The sequence below is a fragment of the Manis pentadactyla genome, chromosome 16 (genome assembly GCF_030020395.1).
Source record: "Manis pentadactyla isolate mManPen7 chromosome 16, mManPen7.hap1, whole genome shotgun sequence".
Classification (NCBI taxonomy): Eukaryota; Metazoa; Chordata; class Mammalia; order Pholidota; family Manidae; genus Manis; species Manis pentadactyla.
Window position 1 is genome coordinate 61,867,217 of NC_080034.1, and position 23,128 is coordinate 61,890,344.

A 23,128-nucleotide genomic window follows, 5' to 3' on the forward strand; every position below is an offset into this window, starting at 1 on the left:
TTGAAAAACTCTCCACAGGTGGAAGGATCTACCTAGTAAAAGGTGTCCTCATGGCAGGTCTCAAGCATTCCTCGAGCTCTCTGTATCTAATCTACCTGTGAAGGTCAGAGCTCAGGCTAGATCTAGATCCTTCCAGCACCTGCTAACTTTTCTGTCTTAATTTCCTCATAGGTTTTGTTAATCTAGGAGCTCAACTATTTGATCCTCTGAGTGAATGGCATTATAAAGAAGGTTACTCTTTCAGTGCACAGGACAGGAGCTATACGCAAATGGCCCTCAGCCTGCTTGGAGCCCCAAAACCTAAGTCAACAGGTCCAAACAGGTTTTCATAGCTTGGTTATGGATCCTTTCCCATCTGTACTATGCTGGCGTTGCCTTTCCAACAAAGCCTTGAGATAACCAAAGGGAACAAGTGAGATTAAGAAGCATCACAGCTCTGTGACCTATGTTTTGGGCCATTCAGTCTCCAGAAAGATGTGTATACATTTCTGTACAGATATTTAGGAAAAGCATTTAGGGGCAGAGAGCTCTGAGGGATGCTTAAGTCAATCAAATCCTGAGCCAGCAAATGAGAGAAGGGGGAGGGAAGACTGAGGGGGAAGAGAGGCCGGGAAGGCTGGCGGGGCGTCACCCAGGCGGTTCCCGGTGGGGCTCCACCTGTGAGCTCAAAGGCACCTTCTAGCAATTCGGGTGTTGCTCAGGTTCAGTCTTGCTTATGCAAGGGCAGGTCATGCCAGCTGTGCCAGGGTGTGGAGGAGGGCTTGACGATGCAGGGTGTAAGCAGCCTCGCTGACCGAGGAGACAGAATGCTCAGAAAGGTCTGAAAGCCAGCCTAGTGTGGGGTACCGTCCTCAGAGGGGCATTTCCCGCTGTCCGCTGGTGGCTGTGGGGATGCCTTGCTGGGCTGCTCCCAGGGAAATGCTTGGGTGCCCCAGCCCCCATCCCTGCAGGCCAGCAGCCCACATCCTCCAACTTGGGCAACATGCCCAGCAGACGCGATGGTGAGGGTAAGTCATTCCTGCTGCCCCTGCCTCCCTCGGGGTGAAGGATGAGTGAGGCACAGCCCACGGCCCACCTCCACAGGCTCCTCTGCCCCGAACATGAGAGCAGAGGCCTCGTTCTCCCTCCCAGCTGACTGCAGCCTAGCGCTCTGGTGGTGCCAGTGTAAGGATAAAACGCAACTGTATGAGAGGCTAAGGAATCTCAAGTCCGAGTAGGGTGTAGAGGGGTTCAGCGTCAAGGTGCGCACTAACCGTCGCCTTTGCTCTCCACTGCCAGGCTCCTCAGCCCAGAGATGCTCTCCAACCCCGAATCAGGGGTACAGTTCAGGTGGGACCCCAATTCCTGCTCTCCTGTCTCTGGGTTCCTCTGTAGGGTTGGAAAAGGCTGTTCTTTCTCCATCTTGGGCTCGTGTAAGACCCTGCTACAAATACTCCCCCACTGCTGGACAGAGTGGGATTTGATGTCCCTCAGTATCCCCAGTCTCCCCGCCAGCCTTCTGGAAGGAGACAGGCCTCCTTCTGGCTCCTGCGCTCCCCCCTTGCCTACTGACACTGGAAGCCACTGACCTGGGGACCCGGCCGAGCACAAGGGGACCCTTTAAGACGTCTTTATTCTAGACCCTGTTCCTAACTGCCACACCTTTGAACCAATATACTCTAAACCTTGTTCCTTTCATTCCCTGTTCCTGCCCTTGTTTCACTAAAATAATTTTTCACCTGTTGTAACACTCTCCATACAATATTTGGCTACCTGGACACTTGTTTATATTACCCACAAAGACACACAGTACAGATTTCCATATAAAATCACGGATTGTTAACAAACAGAAGATCTCACAGGCTGGATGAATTGACCTCTCTCTCACCCACAGAGAACTCATGTTCATATAGAGCTGAACTGGCCTGCCTGGACCACCCTGTGTTGATCCAGGGAAATGGCAAATAGAGAGTGACCACCTCACCTGACATTTTGGGGCGGCCGCAATGTTGTAATGGCGTCTTCCCCTTCCCTGGGCTAAACTTCCTCTACTTCTTCAACCTTCCCACCGAGCCCAGGTCCCAGTCACGCATGCAGAGCTGGCTCTGTTCCAGGAGGGACTCCCGTATCTATGTCTTAGGTGACTGAGTCCATCTGAAGTTGACCTTCCCAAAGTCTCCAGCCCAGACCCTTTACTTCTGCGGGGAGCAACCACCCCAAAGAATGCTCTTCCATGGCAAACGGCTAAGAAACCGCAGTCAAGCCGATCCCCAAGCCTGAGCGCCACGGTGGGATGGAGACGCCCAAGTCACCGGGACGGACCTTTTCTCACTCAGTTCTGAGGAGAGCTAGCTTTGGCTTTCTTAAAGAAGGCAGAACCCCATTTTTCACGTCCTTTTTTCCTTCTGCAGAGGAGGAAGAAACAACTATCTCCATAACAAGGCAGCACCAAGTCACGGTTTGCAACTCCTCAGTTTCTTCCAAAAGAGGAACGAGAAATGCTTAGGCTGGGCAGCTGGGGATGGCCTGCCACACGCCGAAGGGGAAACGTGCGACGTGCGTGGGTGCAGAGAGGCAGCGCAGGGGGAAAGACGCTTTTCCTCTATGGGGACACCCCTTCATGCTACCTAGAGGCCGGTGAGAAGCAGCCAAGAAGGGGATCAGGCCACTCTGATTTGAGAGAGAATAAAATGAACATAAGTGAATCCAAAGAGAAACGTCACCTATGAAAACCCACTGGGCAACGGGGCCTTCTCTGATGGGAGCAGTCCAGTCACCCTCCATCTCACATGGCCCCTACTGGCCAGCAGTGACACAGAGAATCACCTGAGGTGCTGCACGGGAAGAGCAGCATGCGGTTCCGGACAGCAACCCAGGGAGAGGGCAGCCTGGGAGGAAAGGTCCATGATGTGCTGACGACCTTGGCTGACCCCTGTAACGTCCCAGACCTTAGTTTTCCCGCCTGTCAAATTGGAACAGTCCCCTTGAGTGAGCTGGTTTATATAAGCATGAAGAGTAAGAATGAAGTGCTGACACTGCATACCAATGAACCCATTATGCAACTGAATTTCTGGTTGAAGGGAATAGAAAATTCTCTCTATTGAAGGCCAAGACTCATCAACCCAGAGCCCTGTAAGATGCAGAGAAAGGCCAAGGGGCACCTACACATGCCCTAGGGGAGGGGAGTGGGGATCCAGTGCAAAAAATACAGATGCTGAGATTTCTGTGCCACTTTTCCACAGAGGGCGGTATACAGAATTTGCTGCTAATCACCTTCCTTAACAAATCAGAAAAATGTTGGCAGTGAGTGGGCACGTTTCGATGTTTGCTAGCACCAGCTTGTTCAGCCCAAACAGGTCAGACAGGTTGAATATTTAAACAAAGGCGGAAAAATGCATGGCATAAAGCGCACCATACAGCAGTGGGGCTGCAGCCAGCACACTGCAGATCCGAGCTTGGGATCTAACGCTGGTGACCAGGCCCGCTCTCCTCTGCCTCCTCCACCTCACTTTGCTCCTCTCATATTCTAAAACTAAACAGGACACGCAGGTCTGCTCAAAGTTCTCAGGCCCTCAAAGAGAGAAGTAGCAGGAGAGGGGGCGGGGTGTGTTGGGGTCTGGAGCAGAGGCCAGCTCTCCGCTCCTCACCTCACCCCCAGCAAACACGTACCTTACCTTCCATGACCTAATTTCTAGCGCTCACAACTGCCAGGCTGTTCAAGTGTGGGCAAGCACGGATGCTCCAGAATTTGATGCCATTCACCAGTTTTACCTGGTACAACTGAGCTTATGAAATATCGCAACAAGGAATATCAAAAATACTGTACCATCTGCACTCACAGGAAAATTTCTTTTGCATCTGTTTAATCTCCACAAACTAATTAGACAAATACCACTTCTGCCAAAACAGAAGGAAACCTAAATTATCACAACTGGTATCCAGTTGCTGAAATAATAAACTATTTTATTATGAAGCAGACTGTAAATTTGAGAAACATGATAGGATGAAATAGGGTGCTGTTTAACACATCCCCATCCCTGGATAGATGAATAAGCATGCTCTCTTTGGAGTAAATGAACTTGAACTTGTCCTTCAGAAAAAATGCGGAATAAAAAGTGAGCACCAGCCGCAAGTACATTTTTCGAATATCCTTTCAAATAACAAGCTATGGTCACTGCTAAGTAAGGGTTATCAGGAAAGAAAGCAAGCCAACACAGAGGGAAAATGTTTCAGAGAATATCAGTCTAGCAAACACAAAACCGGGCTGCACAAGAGATTGCCAATACTCAAACGGGTTAACTTTTGGCTTTGCTATTTTCTTACGCTGTTTCTTATTTGAAGAGTAAAATTATTATAAATCATTCTTTTTCTCAGAGAATAGTGGTAGTTTTTTACTATTTGCAGATTTTTAAAGTATAAAGTTAAGAATCCTGAAAAGGACCACAAACTCTCATCTAAGAGTATTAATGCAAATCCACATGAAAAATATAAAAACATCACAGAACAAGCAATCCCCAAATGTTCAACTAATGAGGATTTGCACAGGATGGAAAAGGAGACCGTGGTGTGCAGCACACGGCAAACTACTCCATAAAACACATCTCTGGGGCTGTCAGGGTCTTAGAATGAAGCTATGGTACCTCATGGGTGAAGGTCACAGAGTCTGTCTTCTTGGTTTTGTAAATACACATGCTTATGGGCATGTAGAGGGACTGGGGCTAAATTCTCTAAGGGAGAACAGAGAGTAAGGGGTGCCACAGTTTGTGAGACATCTTACGTGAGCTTTGGGATATATGATAGCATTTAATTTTCACAAAGATGAAGAAACAGGGGTTCTCTTTGTCATTCTGCAGGGCACCCTTTACCAGTGAGAAGGAAGAGTTCTCAGAGTACAGAGAGAGGCCGACTTTATGTAGACCATGACTGAAGTTAAAATAAAAGCACACAGGCTTCAATGTCAGCCAGTGAGATGCAAAGAAAGGCTAAACACGTTTCGATATAGTCAAACAGCAAATTCATTTGGTGAAAGTTCAATAATGCTACTGGGGAACTAATCACATAGACATTTTGCTGTGATAAATATTTTTGTGAACATTCACTCTTAAGGGGAAAGTTCTGGGACTCTTAATGATGTGGACTCTCAAGAGAGTGAAAAGCATATTAAATAGAGTAGCACGGGTATAGGGTATTAAACTTAAATGACTGTTTCTTCTCTGGTTCAAAAAGTTTCAACCCTTGTTAAAGAAAAGCTTTCTAAACTATACCCAAAGTATGCCTATTTGAGTACGCAGGATGCTAAACATAGACACTCTCTGGATACCCCAGTACTCTGCCATGAAGCCACCCAGTACTCACGGACACCCACAGTAAGGCTCATGTGTCCAGCAGAGTTCACGCAGTTGTGCTGGCTGGGGATATACCACCGACGTCCCACTTGCACAGCCCACCTACTGCTTTGTAGAAAGCTGCATGTGTGGTCACAGAGCACTTACCATCTTCTAAGTGGAGCTGAATGTGTTAAGATCACTGAGCATCCCGGAAAGATACTTAATTGCAGATAACTGAAATGTCATTACATAATCATTTCCCCCTTCTTTTTTATAGAAATATTTCCAAGGAAACAAAACATTCATATAGTCCTGGGTGGGGTGGCCAACAGATTTTTATTCTACAAATCATTTACCACCAGATACCTTCCTTCCCTCAAAGGAACATGTCAGGGCAGCAGGCACCCGCGACTGAGGCTGGTCCCAAGGAAGGTGGGGCTGGCCGAGCCTTGGAGGGCTCACCTTCACTATTAAGAAGTAGCAAGTACCAAGACTAGTTACAGGGTGTCCTCAGACCCTTGCTATGATTACCCCAAAGACATTCACAGGGCTCTCCCTCTTGCTGGCTCTGAGGGGGAAGAAATGAGCAGCCCCTTCGGAGACACTGCCCTGCCTCTGCTCCTTCTGTCCTCTAATGCTGGCCACCTGTTCAGATACCCAAGTTCAGTTGTGCATGCCAAGGGCTGGCTCTGCCGAAGCATCTGAGAGTAGTGTGCTAAATTCAGAGCCTCTGGGGTCTCATTTGTAATGGAATAGGTCACATTTCTGTGCAGTCAATGTTTCCTTCCAGCATAATAGGAACACATAAGCCTGTTCCTGAAGACTGTCCATTATCCAGTGGCATCCTCAGGGTCTACGTCCCCTGTATTTAGCAACAGAAAAAGTCATGCCCATTGTAGTCAGAAAGAGCCCGGGACGAGACAGCTAGATGTTCCAGTGCTTTCCTTTCCTTATCTTCACCCTTCTAATGACACAGCTGAAATGAGAACACATCCTTGCTCTTTGGAGAAGCTAGTTAGGAAGGTTACACCTGCCAGGGCCCTTATCATGTCCTTAACACAGCACAATCCCCACAACAATCTCTATAGCTTAAAAGTCTACAGTTTGTGAAATGAGGAACAAAGTGGAAATTAATTTCCTTTCTTCCCAAGGCAATTAGTCTGCCAAAGAAAAATATCCATTTCGGAGGTAGGATTTCCTCCAAATGAGATGTTTCAATCCTCTCTATCAAACACCATCACTTCTTCCTAGCTCTACAATCCAGCACTTTCTGGAAAGTTGTGCAAATTATGAAGATCACTGCCTTTTTCCTACATTGAGCACTCCCTGAGGGCGTGCTCTGGCTCAGTTTCCCAAGTTTGTTTTGGAAGACAAGCACCACTCAATCCAAATTTGCAACGTGGGAGCAACTGATAAAGAGTTCTGGGAAGTGAAAAGCTGGAGCCACGGTGATGTTTCCGCGATACATGTTTGCACTTGGTGGCAGCCTGTTATTCTGCCCGGGAACTAAGCTGTGGTTACAAAGGTTTGGGATGAAGGACTTCCAAACCTCAGAACGTGAGAATTCACAGACAGGGAAGTGGAAACTAAAGAACGGTACCAAATCTGGCAATAAATCGAGAAGGTCTCTCCCCCACGCTTTTTCACTGTGAGCTGGAATCTGCATCATGCCAGTCTCTTCAGGTACCAAATACAATCACTTTTAGAATAGGATTTAAATTTATGTACTAGAATTAAATTACAAGAAGTTACGGGCTTTATCAGAGCTACAAAACAACTGCCAACATTATTATATATAACAATTTAATGTGCTACTGGTTCTGTGAGGTTGATTTTCTTTTCTTAATACAATTCTGTTGAGTTGATTATATGCTGAGGGTTCTCTCATAAAACTAAGATAAAGGAAATGCTACAAAAAGACCAGCTAGCCTTATAAAGAAAGATAACCAACCTATTCTTATAAAGTGACCTACGGCCAAAGGAAATAGCTTGGGTTTCTTTGTAAAGTGGGTGGCTACAAGGAGTACCTCAATCTTAAGTAAGAATAATCTGAAACTGGAAAGGATGTAATTCCTAGGCCCCTGTTGTGAGATGTATAATGAGGCCCTCTGAGTGTTGCAGCAACAAAAATCTGGGGGTGGGGTAGGAGGGGAGCCCAGAATGCTTCCTCTAGCATGCTGCTCAACAGTCAACCTGGGAAGGCCAGGCTTATCTGGAAGAATGTGCACACACGGAGATATGCACAGCAGTGCACGTGCAGGCGACCTTCAGAACAGGGAGGCTGAGCAGGAGGAGGCCAATAGAAGGTGAACTATGTGCTCCTAAGTGACACTGTGCTCCAGGCCAGCCTTGTGGAATCAAACCTTGGAGAAGTGGATCTAGAAATCCACACTGCAGGGAATCATGCCGTAGTAGGGGTCCTGTGACCCTTCAGGGGAGACTGCAGAGAGAGCACAGAGCCATGTCACAGGAAACTGGCACAGAAAAGGGGGCCTAGGGCAAGTTATAAACAAGATCAAAACAAGGGGGACAGGTGCCCAGCACATAAGGGGACACACAGGCCAGAGGGCTTCTAGTGCTTAGCTCAGCATACACTCCAGGGCCCCCAGCAGCGGGGTCCTGGCCTCACTCCACCCTAGCTGGTACCACAGACCTTGGGAAGCCACGGCTGCAGAAGAAAAATGAGAAAAAGAACTTTGGTCTTGAGCACCAAACTCACAGTCCAGGCTTTGAAAATCAAGTGACAAAAAAGCTAATCAGAACTTAGGTCTTTACTCTTCTTTTTAATTCCTGCCCACACATCCCAGAGCAGTTCTGGCCTCTGATTAATGTAACGCAGGTATGTGCTCAAGAGAGATCACAGCTCCCTGTTGGAGTCTTGGATTCTGGAACACATCCACTGGGACAAATAAATCTAACTCCACTCTCTCTGGCACATTTTTGTAAGTGTTCTCACATTTTTATAATTTTTTTTTCAGAAGTACAGTTTCACCAACAACTTAAGGTGGTAATGTTGTGATTGATTACCAGAAAAAGCAAATGTCCTTTTAACCATCATTTGCAATTTTCTGCAGGGAGGACAAAATAAATGTAGCGTGATAAACTCAAGTATTCTAAATATATATTTGTTATTTAAATTGCAGATTTAGGACAGCCAAAAGTAAAACCAAACCAATAAACAAAACCCACCTTTTTTCTGTCATTATATGAATGTTTACTTGGTGAGTTTTCCCTCAGCGGCACACATCTCAACAATACCAGTGACCATTTATTCACAAGTACTATTTAACACACACTCGCCTGAGTGCTTTGCATGTATTAATTTATGACTCCCCACAATGTTCCCGTGGCACTGGTATAGGCATCACTGCCTTCTACATGTGAAACAACAGAGAACAGAGAAGCCTAACAGGGTCACACGTCTAGGAGCGGCACACCTCTCACATTATCACAAGGTGCCTTCAGCTCTGAGAATACTCACAAACTCAGAAACACCCCCCAGCTAGGACGGTCCCACAGTGCACAGTAATCCTTCAGAATGCTTTCACAAACATTACTGCATTTAAGTACATGGTTTTACTATGACACTTTGTTAAAGAAGAGAAAAATTAAGATATTTCTGCAAGGCAGTGCAGAATTAGGACTAGACATAGTACTGAGTTTCTATGTGTAGTTAGGGCTGAAGGCACCTTGGTGATAATTTGTGAGAGGTGAGCCACTCCGAGCTGTGTGACCCTAGACAACTCAGCCCCCAACAATTAGTCATCTATTCTAAATCAAGGTGACTTACAATACATAAAATTAGTGCAAAACCCAAAATTAGCACAAACACCCCCAAGGCCTGCTTTGAAAATATATTTATAAATAGTATTTTACAAACAACTTGAATATACACTGTTTGTAAATGAGAAATGTATTTCAGGATAATACCAAGGGCTATGCTGTAAAAGACTGAAGATCCTTTCTGTGTATACCCAAACAACACACTGCAATAAAATTCAATACAAAGCTATTCAATGCCCAGCAAATACAGGTTATATCTAGTAGGATGGCCAAAACAGTTTAACATTGAACATGATGCTCTAAGACAACACGGAGTTGTCTTGTGGTGGGGAGGGAGTGAAGACTGCTTTTCTCTCCTGTACAAAGTGGCACAAGAGCCACATCGATTATTCCTCACATGGTAATTAAAAGCATGGCCTCTCAGTCTGACAGCCTATGCTCAAATCTCAGCACTGCCTGTTACTTCCATCTCAAGCAAGCTCCCTCATTTGCAACATGGGACAATAGCCTACAAACCTTACAGGTAGCACACATAAAAATAAATGGAGTCTTCAAGGAAACAGAAGACGCAAACAATGTATAAGGCAGCCAGACCTAACCGCACAGTTAGAGAACACTTCACCCAACAGCAGCAGATCACATTCTTCTTAGAGAGACATGCAACATACTCCAGGATAGAGCACACGAGCACAAGCTAGGCCATAAAGTGAGCCTCAATACATCTAAAAGGATTGAAATCATAGCACATTCTCCATCTACAATGAAGTAAAATCAGAAACAACAGAAAAAAATTTGGAAAGTCAAAAATATGTGTAAATTGAACAAACACCCTCTTTAATAACCAATGGGTCAAAGAAGAAATTACAGGGGAAATCAGAAATTATGAGAAGAATGAAAGAGAAAATACAACATACAAAAACATATGGGATGCATCTAAAGCAAAGCTTAAAGGGAAATTTATAGCTGTAAATGCCTCTATGAAGAAAGAAGTTCTCAAATCAATATCCTAATCTTTTACCTCAAAATACTAGAAAAAGAGCAAACTAAACCTAAAGCAAGCAAAAGGAGGAAAATAATGATATTCAAAGCAGAAAATTAATGAAATAGAGAACAAGAAAGCAATAGAAGAAAATCAATGAACCAAAAAAATTGTTTTTTGAAATAAAACAATAAAACTGAGAAATGTTTAGCTAAACTGCCTAAGGGAAAAAGTAGAGAAGACTCAAATGATATGAATTAAAGAGGAGACATCATTACTGACCTCACAGAATAAAAAGAATTTTGAAGGGATACCATGAACAACTGTATGCCATCCAACTAGTTAACTTTAAATAAAAGCACCAAATTCCTAGAAATGACAAAAACTAACAAAACTGACTCAAGAAATAGAAAATGTTAACAGACCTATCACAAGAAAAGACTGAATTAGGACTTTAGGAATTACTGAGAAAGAAAATACCAGATGGCTTCACTGGTGAATTCTACCAAATATTTAAGAGTTAATACCAACTCTTTACAAACTCTTCCAAAAAATAGAGGAGAAAATCCTTCCCAATTCACTCCACGAGGCTGGTATTACCCTGCTATACAAACCAGGCAAGGGCATCACAAGAAAACTCTAGACCAGTATCTCTTACTCATATGGGCAAAAATCTTTAACAAAATACTAGCAAATAAATCCACCAACATATGAAAATGATTATACCATGTGATCAAGTGGTATTTATCCCAGGAATAAGATTAGTTTAACATCCAAAATGGAAGAGAATAAAGGACAAAAACAACTGGATCATCTCAACAGATGCAGGAAAAGCATTTGACAAAATCCAACACCTTTTCATAATACAAACACTCAGCAAACCAGGAATAGAAAGGAACTTCCTCAAACTGATAAAGGGCATTTATGAAAAACCCACAACTAACATCATATTTAATGGCAAAAGACTGACTAAATGCTTTCTCCCTAAGATCAGAAATAAGACAAGGACGCTCATTCTCTACACTTCTATTGCACGTTGTACTAGAGAAACCAGCCAGGGGTAGGAGGCAGGAAAAATAGAGACACCCAGATTATTTTAAAGGAAGAAGCAATCTACCTCTATGATAGAGGATGATATGATCTTGTATATAAAAACCCTAAGGAATACACTAAATAACTCAGAATGAATAAACAAGGTCAACAAGGTTGCAGGAAACAAGATAAATATAAAATTTGAATTGTATTTTTATATACTAGCAATGAAAAATAAAAAAATGAAATTAGGAAACAATTCCATTTATACTACGAAAAAGAATGGAACACTTAGGAAAATATTTAACAAAACAAATACAAAACTTGCACTCTAAAAACTGTAAAACATAGTTGATAGAAGTCCAAGAAGACTTAAATAAATGGAAACTATCCCATGTACAAAGACTTAACATTATGAAGATGGCAATACCCCTAAACTGATTTACACATTTTGCAATCTCTATGATTGTTTTGATTGCAGAAATTGACAAGGTGGTCCTAAAATTCATATGGAAATGCAAGCAACCCAGAGTAGCCAAAGCAATCTTAAAAAAGCTCTAAGCTGGACAATTCACAACCCCTGGTTCAAAACTAATCAAAAAGTTACAGCAACCAGGACCCAAGGAAGACAACACCAAGACATACAATTAAAATGGCAAATATCAAGGATAAGGACAGACTTTCAAAAGCAGCTAGAGAGAGAAAAAAGACCACATACCATCAGGCCATCATCAGACTTCTCAACAGAAACCTTACAGGCCAGAAGGGAGTGGTACAATATATTTAATGCAATGAAACAGAAGGGCCTCGAACCAAGAATACTCTACATAGTAAGATTATCATTTAAATTTGAAGGAGGAATTAATTTCCAGATAAGCAAAAGCTGAGAGAATTTACCTCCCATAAATGGCCTCTACATTGTATTTTTGAGAGACTGCTATAGATGAAAGTGTTCCTAAGGCTAAATAGCTGTTACCAGAGGAAATAAAACCACAGTAAAGGAAGTAGACCAATTCATTACTAAGCATATGCAAAATCAAATCAACTACCCCCAAAGTCAGTCAAGGGACAGACAAAGAGTACAGAATATGATACCTCATACACAAAGAATTAGAAAATGGAGGAAAAAAAACATACATTTAGATTGTGTTTGTAATAGCATACCAAGTGAGTTAAATTAGACTGTTAGATAGTAAGGGAATTACCCTTGAACCTTTGATAACCATGAATCTAAAGCCTGCAATGGCAATAAGTACATACCTGTCGATGATCACCCTAAATGTAAATGGTCTGAATGCACCAATCAAATGACAAAGAATCACTGAATGGATAAAAAAAACAAGACCCATCTATATGCTGCCTACAAGAGACTCACTTCAAACCCAAAGACATACACAGACTAAAGGTGAAGGGATGGAAAAAGATATTTCATGCAAATAATAGGGAGAAAAAAGCAGGAGTTGCAGTACCTGTATCAAACAAAATAGACTTCACACAAAGAACGTAACAAGAGAAAAAGAAGGATGTTACATAATGATAAAGGGGTCAATACAAGAGGACATAACCATTATAAATATCTATGCTCCCAACACAGGACCACTTACATATGTGAAACAAATGCTAACAGAATTAAAGGGGGAAATAGAATGCAGTGTATTCATTTTTTTTCTTTTAAAATTTTTTTTAAATTTTGGTATCATTACTCTACAATTACATGAGGAACATTATGTTTACTGGACTCCCTCCATCACCAAGTTCCCCCCACATTCCCCATTGCAGTCATTGTCCATCAGCATAGTGTAAGATGTTGCAGAATCACTACTTGTCTTCTCTGTGTTGTACAGCCCTCCCTGTGCCCCCACCACGTTATACATGCTAATCATAATGTTCCCTTTCTTTCCCCTGCTCCCCCATATCTCTCCCTTCCCACCCATCCTCCCCAGTCCTTTTCCCTTTGGTAACTGTTAGTCTTGGGTTCTGTGATTCTGCTGCTACTTTGCTCCTTCAGTTTTTGCTTTGTTCTTAAACTCCACAGAGGAGTGAAATCATTTGGTACTTGTCTTTCTCTGCCTGGCTTATTTCACTGAGCATAATACCCTCTAGCTCCATCCATGTCATTGCAAATGGTAGGATTTGTTTTCTTCTTATGGCTGAATAATATTCCATTGTGTATATGTACCACATCTTCTTTAACCATTCATCTACCGATGGACACTTAAGTCGCTTCCATTTCTTGGCTATTGTGAATAGTGCTGTGATAAACATAGGGGAGCATCTGTCTTTTTCAAACTGGGCTGCTGCATTCTTAGGGTAAATTCCTAGGAGTGGAATTCCTGGGTCAAATGGTATTTCTATTTTGAGCTTTTTGAGGAACCTCCATACTGCTTTCCACAATGGTTGAAATAGTTTACATTCCCACCAGCAGTGTAGGAGGGTTCCCCTTTCTCCACAACCTTGCCAACATTTATTGTTGTTTGTCTTTTGGATGGTGGCGATCCTTACTGGTGTGAGGTGATATCTCATTGTGGTTTTAATTTGCATTTCTCTGATGACTACTGATGTGGAGCATCTTTTCATGTGTCTGTTGGCCATCTGAATTTCTTCTTTGGAGAACTGTCTGTTCAGCTCCTCTGACCATTTTTTAATTGGATTATTTGCTTTTTGTTTGTTGAGGTGCGTGAGCTCTTTATGCATTTTGGATGTCAATCCTTTATGGGATCTGTAATTTATGAATATATTCTCCCATACTGTAGGATGCCTTTTTGTTCTATTGGTGGTGCCCTTTGCTGTACAGAAGCTTTTCAGTTTGATGTAGTCCCACTTGTTCATTTTTGCTTTTGTTTCCCTTGCCCGGGGAGATATGTTCATGAAGAAGTCACTCATGTTTATGTCGAAGAGATTTTTGCTATGTTTTTTTCTAAGAGTTTTATGGTTTCATGACTTACATTCAGGTCTTTGATCCATTTTGAATTTACTTTTGTGTATGGGGTTAGACAATGATCCAGTTTCATTCTCTTACATGTAGCTGTCCAGTTTTGCCAACACCAGCTACTGAAGAGGCTGTCATTTCCCCATTGTATGTCTATGGCTCCTTTATCATATATTAATTGACCATGTATGTTTGAATTAGTATCTGGACTCTATTCTGTAATGCATTCATTTTAGGAGACTTCAACACACCACTCACTCCATAGGACAGATCAACCAGACAGAAAATAAGTAAGGACAGAGGCACTGAACAACACATTAGAACAGATAGACCCTAAGAGACATCTAAAGAACACTCCACCCAAAAGCAGGATACACATTCTTCTCAAGTGCACATGGAACATTTTCAAGAACAGATCATACACTAGGCCACAAAAATAGCCTCAGCAAATTCAAAAAGACTGAAATTGTACCAATCAGCTTCTCAGACAACAGATGTATGAAATTAGAAATAAATAATGCAGAGAAAAGAAAAAAGCCCACAAACACATGGAGGCTTAATAACATGTTCCTAAATAATCAATGGATCAATGGCCAAATAAAAAGAGATCAAGCAATACATGGAGATAAATCACAACAGTAACTCAACACTGCAAAATCTGTGGGATTCAGCGAAGGCCATGCTAAGAAGTAAGAGTACTGCAACACAGGCCTGTCTCAGGAAAGAAGAATAATCCCATATGAACAGCCTAAACTCACAATTAATGCACTAGAAAAAAAAGAACAAATGAGGCCCAAAGTCAGTAGAAGGAGGGACATAATGAAGATTGTAGCAGAAATAAATAAAATCAAGAAGAATAAAACAAAAGGAAGAATCAATGAAAGCAGTAGCTGGTTCTTTGAGAAAATAAACGAAATAGATAAACCTCTAGACAGACTTACCAAGAAAAAAAGAGAGTGCACACACATAAAACAAAATCAGAAATGAGAAAAGAAAATCACTAAGGACACCACCAAAATACAAAGAATTATGAAAAAATACTATGAAAAATTATATGCTAACAAACTGGATAACCTAGAAGAAATAGATAACTTTCTAGAAAAATACAACCTTCCAAGGCTGACCCAGGAAGAAAACAGAAAATCTGAATAAACCAATTACCAGCAACGAAAGTGAATTGGTAATAAAAGAACTACCTAAGAACAAAATCCCTGAACCAGGTGGTTTCACTGCTGAATTTTATCAAACATTTAATGAAGACCTAAATACCCATCCTCAAAGTTTTTCAAAATGTAGAAGCGGAGGAAATACTACCAAACTCATTCTATGAGGCTAGCATCACTCTAATACCAAAACCAGGCAAAGAGACCACAAAAAAAAATTACAGATGAATATTCCTGATGCACAGAGATGCAAAAATACTCAACAAAATATTAGCAAATTGAATTCAAAAATATATAAAAAAGATCATCCATCATGATCAAGTAGGATTTATTCCAGGGATGCAAGGATGGTACTTTTGAAAATCCATCAACATCATCCACCACATCAACAAAAAGAAGGACAAAAACCACATGATCATCTCCATAGATGCTGAAAAAGCATTTGACAAAATTCAACATCCATTCGTGATAAAAACTCTCAACAAAATGGGTACAGAGGGCAAGTACCTCAACATAATAAAGGCCATATATGTCAAACCCACAGCCAATATCATACTTAACAGAGAAGCTGAAAGCTTTTCCTTTAAGATCGGGAACAAAACAAGAATGCCCACTCTCCCCACTTTTATTCAACATAGTTCTGGAAGTCTTAGCCACAGCAATCAGTCAACACAAAGAAATAAAAGGCATCCAGATTGGCAAGGAAGAAGTTAAACTGTCCCTGTTTGTGGATGACAGATATTGTACATAAAAAACCCTAACGAATCCACTCCAAAAGTACTAGATCTAATATCTGAATTCAGCAAAGTTGCAGGATACAAAATTAATACACAGAAATCTGTTACATTCCTATACACTAATGATGAACTAGCAAAAGAGAAATCAGGAAAACAATTCCATTCATAATTGCATCAAAAAGAATAAAATACCTAGGAATAAACCTAATGAAGGAAGTGAAAGACCTATACTCTGAAAACTACAATACACTCAGGAGAGAAATAAAAGAGGATACCAAAAAATAGAAACACATCCCGTGCTCATGGATAGGAAGAATTAATACTGTCAAAATGGTCATCCTGCCTAAAGCAATCTACAGATTCAGTGCAATCCCTATCAAAATACCAACAGCATTCTTCAATGACCTAGAGCAAATAGTTCTAAAATCCATATGGAACCACAAAAGACCCCAAATAGCCAAAGCAATCCTGAGAAGGAAGAATAAAGCTGTGGGGAGTACACTGCCCAACTTCAAGCTCTACTACAAAGCCACAGTAATCAAGACAATTTGGTACTGGCACAAGAACAGACCCATAGATCAATGGAACAGAACAGAGAGCCCAGATATAAACCCAAGCATATATGGTCAATTAATATACAATAAAGGAGCTATGGACATACAATGGGGAAATGACAGGCTCTTTAACAACTGGTGTTGGCAAAATTGGACGGCTACATGCAAGAGAATGAAACTGGATTATTGTCCAACCCCATACACAAAAGTAAACTCAAAATGGATCAAAGACCTGAATGTAAGTTATGCAAGCATAACTCTTAGAAAAGACAACATAGGCAAAAATCTCCTGAATATAAACATGAGGAACTTTTTCCTGAATGCATCTCCTCGGGCAAGGGAAACAAAGTAAAAAATGAACTCATGGGACTACATCAAGCTAAAAAGCTTCTGTATAGTAAAGGACACCATCAGCATGAAAAAAAGGCATCTTACAGTATGGGAGAATATATTTGTAAATGACATATTTGATAAGGGGTTAACATCCAAAATATATAAAGAATGCACATGCCTCAACACCCAAAAGGCAAATAACCTTATTAAAAAATGGGTGGAGCATATGAACAGACACTTCTCCAAAGATGAAATTCAGATGGCCAACAAGCACATGAAAAGATGCTCCATATAGCTAATTATCAGGGAAATGCAAATTAAAACCACAGTGAGATATCACCTCACACCAGTCAGGATGGCCAACATTGAAAAGACTAGGCACAACAAATGCTGGTGAGGATGCAGAGAAAGGGGAACCCTTCTACACTGCTGGTGGGAATGTAAACTAGTTTCACCATTTTCGAAAGCAGTATGGAGGTTCCTCAAAAAACTAAAAATAGAAATACCATTTGACCCAGGAATTCCACTTCTAGGAATTTACCCAAAGAAAACAACTTCTCAGATTCAAAAAGACATATGCATGCCTATGTTTACTGCAGCACTATTTACAATAGCCAAGATATGGAAGCAACTTAAGTGTCCATCAGTAGATGAATGGATAAAGAATATGTGGTACATATACACAATGGAATACTATTCAGCCATAAGAAGGAAACAAATCCTACCATTTGTAACAACATGGATGGAGCTAGAGGGTATTTTGCTCAGTGAAATAAGTCAGGCAGAGAAAGACAAATACCAAATGATTTCCCTCATTTGTGGAGTATAACAACAAAGGAAAACTGAAGGAACAAAATAGCAGCAGACTCACAGACTCCAAGAAGGGACTAGCAGTTATCAAATGGGAGGGGTGGGGGAAGGTGGGTGGGGAGGGAGGGAGAAGGGGATTGTGGGGTATCATGATTGGTGCACATGGTGAGTGTGGGATACGGGGCTCAGAGAAGAGAAATAGTTACTCTGTGGCATCTTACTACACTGATGGGCCGTGACTGCAATGGGGTATGGGGTGGACTCAATAATAAGGGTGAATGTAGTAACTACATTGTTTTTCCTGTGAAACCTTCATAGGAGTGTATATCAATGATACCTTAAGGAAAAAAAAAGCTACAGCAATCAATTCAGTGTTAGGCCTTAAGACAGACATATGAATCAGTGGAACAGGAACTACTAAATCCTTACATTTATGGTCAACTGAATTTTGAGAAGAATGACAAGACAATTCACAGAGAAAGAAAAGTTCTTCTCAACAAATAATACAAAAGTCTGAACTTGGCTCCCTTCCTTACACTACACACAAATACTAACTCAAAATGGATCACAGAGTTAAATGTAAGAAGGAAAATAATGAAATGCACGAGATTCTGCTTCATACCGACTATGATCGCTCTAATGAAAAGATAATAACAAGTGGTGGTGAGGATGTGGAGAAGCTGGAACCTTCAAACATTGCTGGTGGGAATGTTAAAATAGTACAGCTGCTTTGGAAGACAGCTTGGCAGTTCCTCAAAATATTAAACATGGAGTTACCACATGACCCAGCAATTCCACTCCTAGGTATCTAACCAAGAGAAATGAAAATCTATGTCCACACAAAAAGATCTATAAAAATGTTAGAGAAATGAAAATCTATGTTCACACAAAAAGATCTATAAAAATGTTTACAGAAACATTATTTATAACAGACAAAAAGTACTAGTGATAATGTCCACCAACTGATGAAGATATAAATGTGGTCTATCCATACAATGGACTATTATTTGACAATAAAAAAAGAATAAAGTACTGATGCATGCTACAACACAGATGAATCTTGAAAACATTATGCTAAGTGGAAGAATCCAGATACACAAAAAAACCACATACCACATATGATATGGTTCCATTTATATGAAATGTCCAGAATAGGCAAATCCAAGACAGAAAGTAGACTTGTGTTTTCTTAGGGCTGGAGGGTGGGAAGCAATGAGAAGTGACGGCTAGTGAGTCACGGTTTATTTCTGGGATGATGAAAGTGTCTTACAATGGATGGTCGTGATGGCTGCACCACTCTCTGAATATGCTGAAACCCACTGAACTGTACAATTAAAATGGGTGAAATGCATGCTATGAATTATATCTCATAAAGGTGTAAAGAACAAATGGAAAGTGCGTGGCCCAGTGTGATACCCAGTGCACCACAGCTTCAGCTATGCCCATTTGTAAACGCTTCATCAGAGACATCAGAGTTGAAGGCAGGAACTATGCCTTTAATAGGTGTGTTCAACGTGTGCTATACTCAGCCACATGTTGCCTCAAAATGGAAAATTTTCAAATCAGGAGTGATTGGGCCTAAGACCAGAGACGTCTCATGGAGGGTAACTAGTGAGTGGTCAGAGCCAAAGCAGCCGGGAGTCGGGTCCTTCTCAGTAATGAGCCCCATGCCCGTTGCCCATTGGGGGCTGGCCCATGGAAGGTTCCACTGAGAGGGCCTCAGTAGGAGAAAGCAGCAAAACGGCCCAGGAAGGGAACAGAAAGTACCTCTAGGACCAGATTTTCAGGGCAAATATGTAAGGGACAAAAGGACTCTTTGGGGAAAGGGGAGAGAGAGGAGGAGCAGGCAAAACAAAACAAAATGGCAAACAGAGGCAAGATGATACCAAGAGGCTAATATGGTGGTCAAAAAGCAAAAAGGTAAAATACATAATATAACATTAAAAAATGGTGATAGTATTAATTTCCTTCTTTGTACCCAAAAACACTCCTAGGAGGAGATGAGGGGCAAAGAGGATTTAAATTTATACAGAAAATCAAAACAAACTATTAAAGTCTATTTAAAAACTATTAAAAATTTCATTTTAAAGAACAGGACACTGAGATACCTTTGTTAAGTAACTTGCTCAAGGATGGAAAAACTTGCAAGTGGCAAAGTTGAGATCTGAAATCAGATGCCTAATTCCAAATCCCTTGTATCAGTATGTCCCAAGTACACCAGCAGTGGGTCATAAAATGACTTTAGGTGGAATAAACTGGATGATCTCATTTTAGAACTTATACATAAAAAAATGTTAATTTTACAGTAACTGAAGTTTTCTTTTGAATAAGTATGTACAAGAAAAGTTTAGTCAACTCTGAAAAAGAAAGCAGCATGATGCATGAAAGGAAATACGGAAAAATCAAAATAGACTGATTTTCTGAGAAGGTGGAAATTTTTGTTCCTTTAAAAATTTTTCCTACAGTTCCAATGCCCCTAAAATGTTTGTGGAAAAAAAGGAAGTTTTTCTGTTCTAAACCTTTGAAACATTCTATAAAGTATGTTTTCCATTGGTTTGTCCCACACATTTTTAGTGTGCCCACCGCTGAGCTCTTCTACACTTCTGGGTAAGCCTCTTTCTCCCTCAGGAAACAAATTTCTGGCATTTATCAGATTTTCTTTTTTTTCATTTTACCCTATCTTATCCAAAAGTTCCAGGACCAGGCCATTTAACTATTTATTCAAAGGCCCCAGAAAATTTTTGCAAGGAAAAGACCTCAGGGAATCTGGTAGGCACATGCAAGCAGTTTTGATAAGGGAAGGGTTACCGTGCAATTCCTTGAGGGCGCCTCTGTATCTGATGAGCTGCCCACTCTGGCACCCCAAAAAGAAACTCCCAGTTGGCAGAAGGGGAAGGACTCTGTTTCATCTTAAACATCCCCAAGGGGCCAGAGACCCAGCTCAGGGACTTGTTCCCCATAGTCAGACATCTCTAATGCACAGAGACAGTATGCAGAGGCCACCTCACCTTCTGTCAGCCTCGAGGCCAGCCACCAGGCCTGTTCTCACCCACCTGTGCATGTTCCCATTGGTGGTGAAAGACTGGCCGCACACTGTGCACTTGTACGGCCTCTCGCCAGAGTGCACCAGCATGTGGCGGTCCAGGGAGCTGGCCGAGCTCAGAGACTTCCCGCAGATGCTGCATGAGTGGTCTGCCCCTCCAGTGTCCGTGTTATGCTGCAGAAAGCAACCATCACAATGTCACTTAAGAAGATGGGTCCAAACCCAGCTATTCTGAAACGCAAATTCAGAGCTTTATATAAAACGAGTAAAGCTTCTTAGCTCTTTTTGTTCATTTTAAACAACTTCCTGAGTGTCAAAATCTATCAGGAACACAGGCAAATATTTTGTACAGTCTTCTATTCCTATGTTCCAGTTTTGAAAAATACTTCTTCTGTAAGGCTCCGAGATAGGTAGAGTCTTTGTAGATTTTTCCAGGATACACATAGAGATAAACTGACCACATATATTCACATGAGCAGAAAGACTCTCAGCTACGAAGCAAACATGTGAAATATGGTCCTCATACTAAGTCAATGGCCATTCTTCAAGTCTGATGACTCATTCTTGCTGTCAGAGAAAGAGAACTGAAATTTGCACAGTTTAGAGTTCTGGCCCCTGAAATACGTTGAGAAGGAACATTTCTACCCAAACCCAAGTTACTAAATGATGCTATTATTCAGTGCCATGTTATGGTTTTAATACTGTCAATCCTTCAGTGTTCTAGATTCATCAATACTTTGTCATGAGTCAGCCACAGCAAGCAAGGGAGAAGGGTAAGTCTCATAATAAAGGAGGGGAACCGGAAAAGATCCCAAATCAAGTCAATTCCCAGCTGCATGACCTACAGTGATAGCGATATAAAGAACGGGGGTCCACATCTGCAATCTCACTGTACTGCCAGGAGACGGTGACTCCTAACTGACAAGTCACATACGATGAAGTCTTCTGCTGTTATGTGGCCAGTTAACTAGATGTTTGCTAAATTCTAGAAAGGCAAACTGTGTTGACCTGGAACTTTGTCACAATAATACAGACACACAAGAATTATTTCATAATCACCCCTCAAAATTACTAAAATGTTTAATCTAAATTAGACACAGCCACAATTCACCCATTAAGATCATATCATCTTGCCCTCTTTTCGTGAAGAATGATTTAAAACAACAATACAAAAGAAGGCACAAACCTGGCGAATGTGCATAGTTAACTGATGCTGTGTAGTGCAAACCTTCTCACACAGGGGACAGTTATAGGAAGACTTCTCCTCTTTTGTTTCCTGAAAAGATATAATAAAAGGGAGAATCAGTTTCAACTCACAGTAAACTAGTGCTTCTTATTTCTGTTACGAGCACCTGGGTCTCGAGCGCTGCAGCAACAGGCCAGCTGAGAGCATGCGCTCCGAGCCTGCCTGGGTATGAGCCTGGCCAAATCGCCATGTTGTCTGCACCCAGTTTCCTCATTTGTAACATGAGAAAAATAACAGCATCTCCCACAGCACACTGTGATGAGGATTACATTGATTTAATTTAGCACATGTAAAGCACAGAATAGTGCCTGGTACCAGGTAAGTGCTCAATAAATGCTAGTGCTCTTATTAGACGCCATTTAATTAATCATCAGTGATGGTGAGAAACTACACTTCAAGTCATGGCAGATCTAGAAAAGGAATATATTTCTCTCCAGGCCTGACCCAGGCTCCAGTCATTATTTTCTACCTGGTCTTGAGGCCCCAAGAGCACCGAGAGGTAAAGATGTTCTCATGACAAAACCCACCCTCCCATACGGGGAGCCCACGGGCATCAACAGGACTCCTCTCCTTGTTGCTAGTGCCTGCCTGAAAGTGCCCATGAATAATGAGAAGCTGTGATGGGGAATGACAACCCACACTGAAGACTTCGGCCCAGAGGGACAAAAGGCAAAGGGGCTCAGTTCTGTTCTTTCAAACAGGCCAAGTTCCTTCAAGCAATATATTTTACCTTGTTAAGGAAAGGGCAATCTCTGCCACCAGCTAAATGCTACAGCTCTTCCTTCCGACTAATTCCTGGAGAGGTGGATGTGCCTGCCACCGCCTCCCACCCACACAGACACTGAGTACTCCGGGTCTCAGTCCCCATCCCCAAAACCAACAGGATCAAGGACTGGACACTCCCTCAGGAATTTGGAATTGAGATGCTTATAGACACTGATCGGCAGTTTCCAAAGGTCAGTAGAATTACTGGGGCAGTTTTCTGAAACACAGCTTTCTAGACTGGACTCACAACATGCTGAATCAGAACTGCTGGGGTGGGGAGAGCTGAACCCCGGGAACGTTTGTTTCACAAGCTTCTGGAGATGCTGATATGAGCCCAGGTGTGGGGATAACTGTGACCGCGAGCACTTGAGTTCCACACCCAGCACTGAGGTGACCCCAAGCCGCGGGAAAGCATCTGTGGCAGCCAGTGTTAAGGTCACGGGGAGAC

The 23,128-nt window shown here is 41.8% G+C and overlaps 1 protein-coding gene across 13 annotated transcripts in view; it reads right to left on the reverse strand.

The window, feature by feature from the left end:
• RREB1 (ras responsive element binding protein 1) overlaps window positions 1-23,128 on the reverse strand; it is a 136,819-nt gene that overhangs the window by 48,937 nt on the left and 64,754 nt on the right. For all 13 annotated transcript variants that reach the window (XM_036921364.2, XM_036921450.2, XM_036921410.2 and 10 more), the window contains 2 exons: window positions 21,856-21,945; window positions 20,680-20,843 (listed from right to left, as the gene is read on the reverse strand). In XM_036921364.2, coding sequence (XP_036777259.2) covers window positions 20,680-20,843; window positions 21,856-21,945 — 254 coding nt within the window. The remainder of the gene's footprint in view (window positions 1-20,679; window positions 20,844-21,855; window positions 21,946-23,128) is intronic.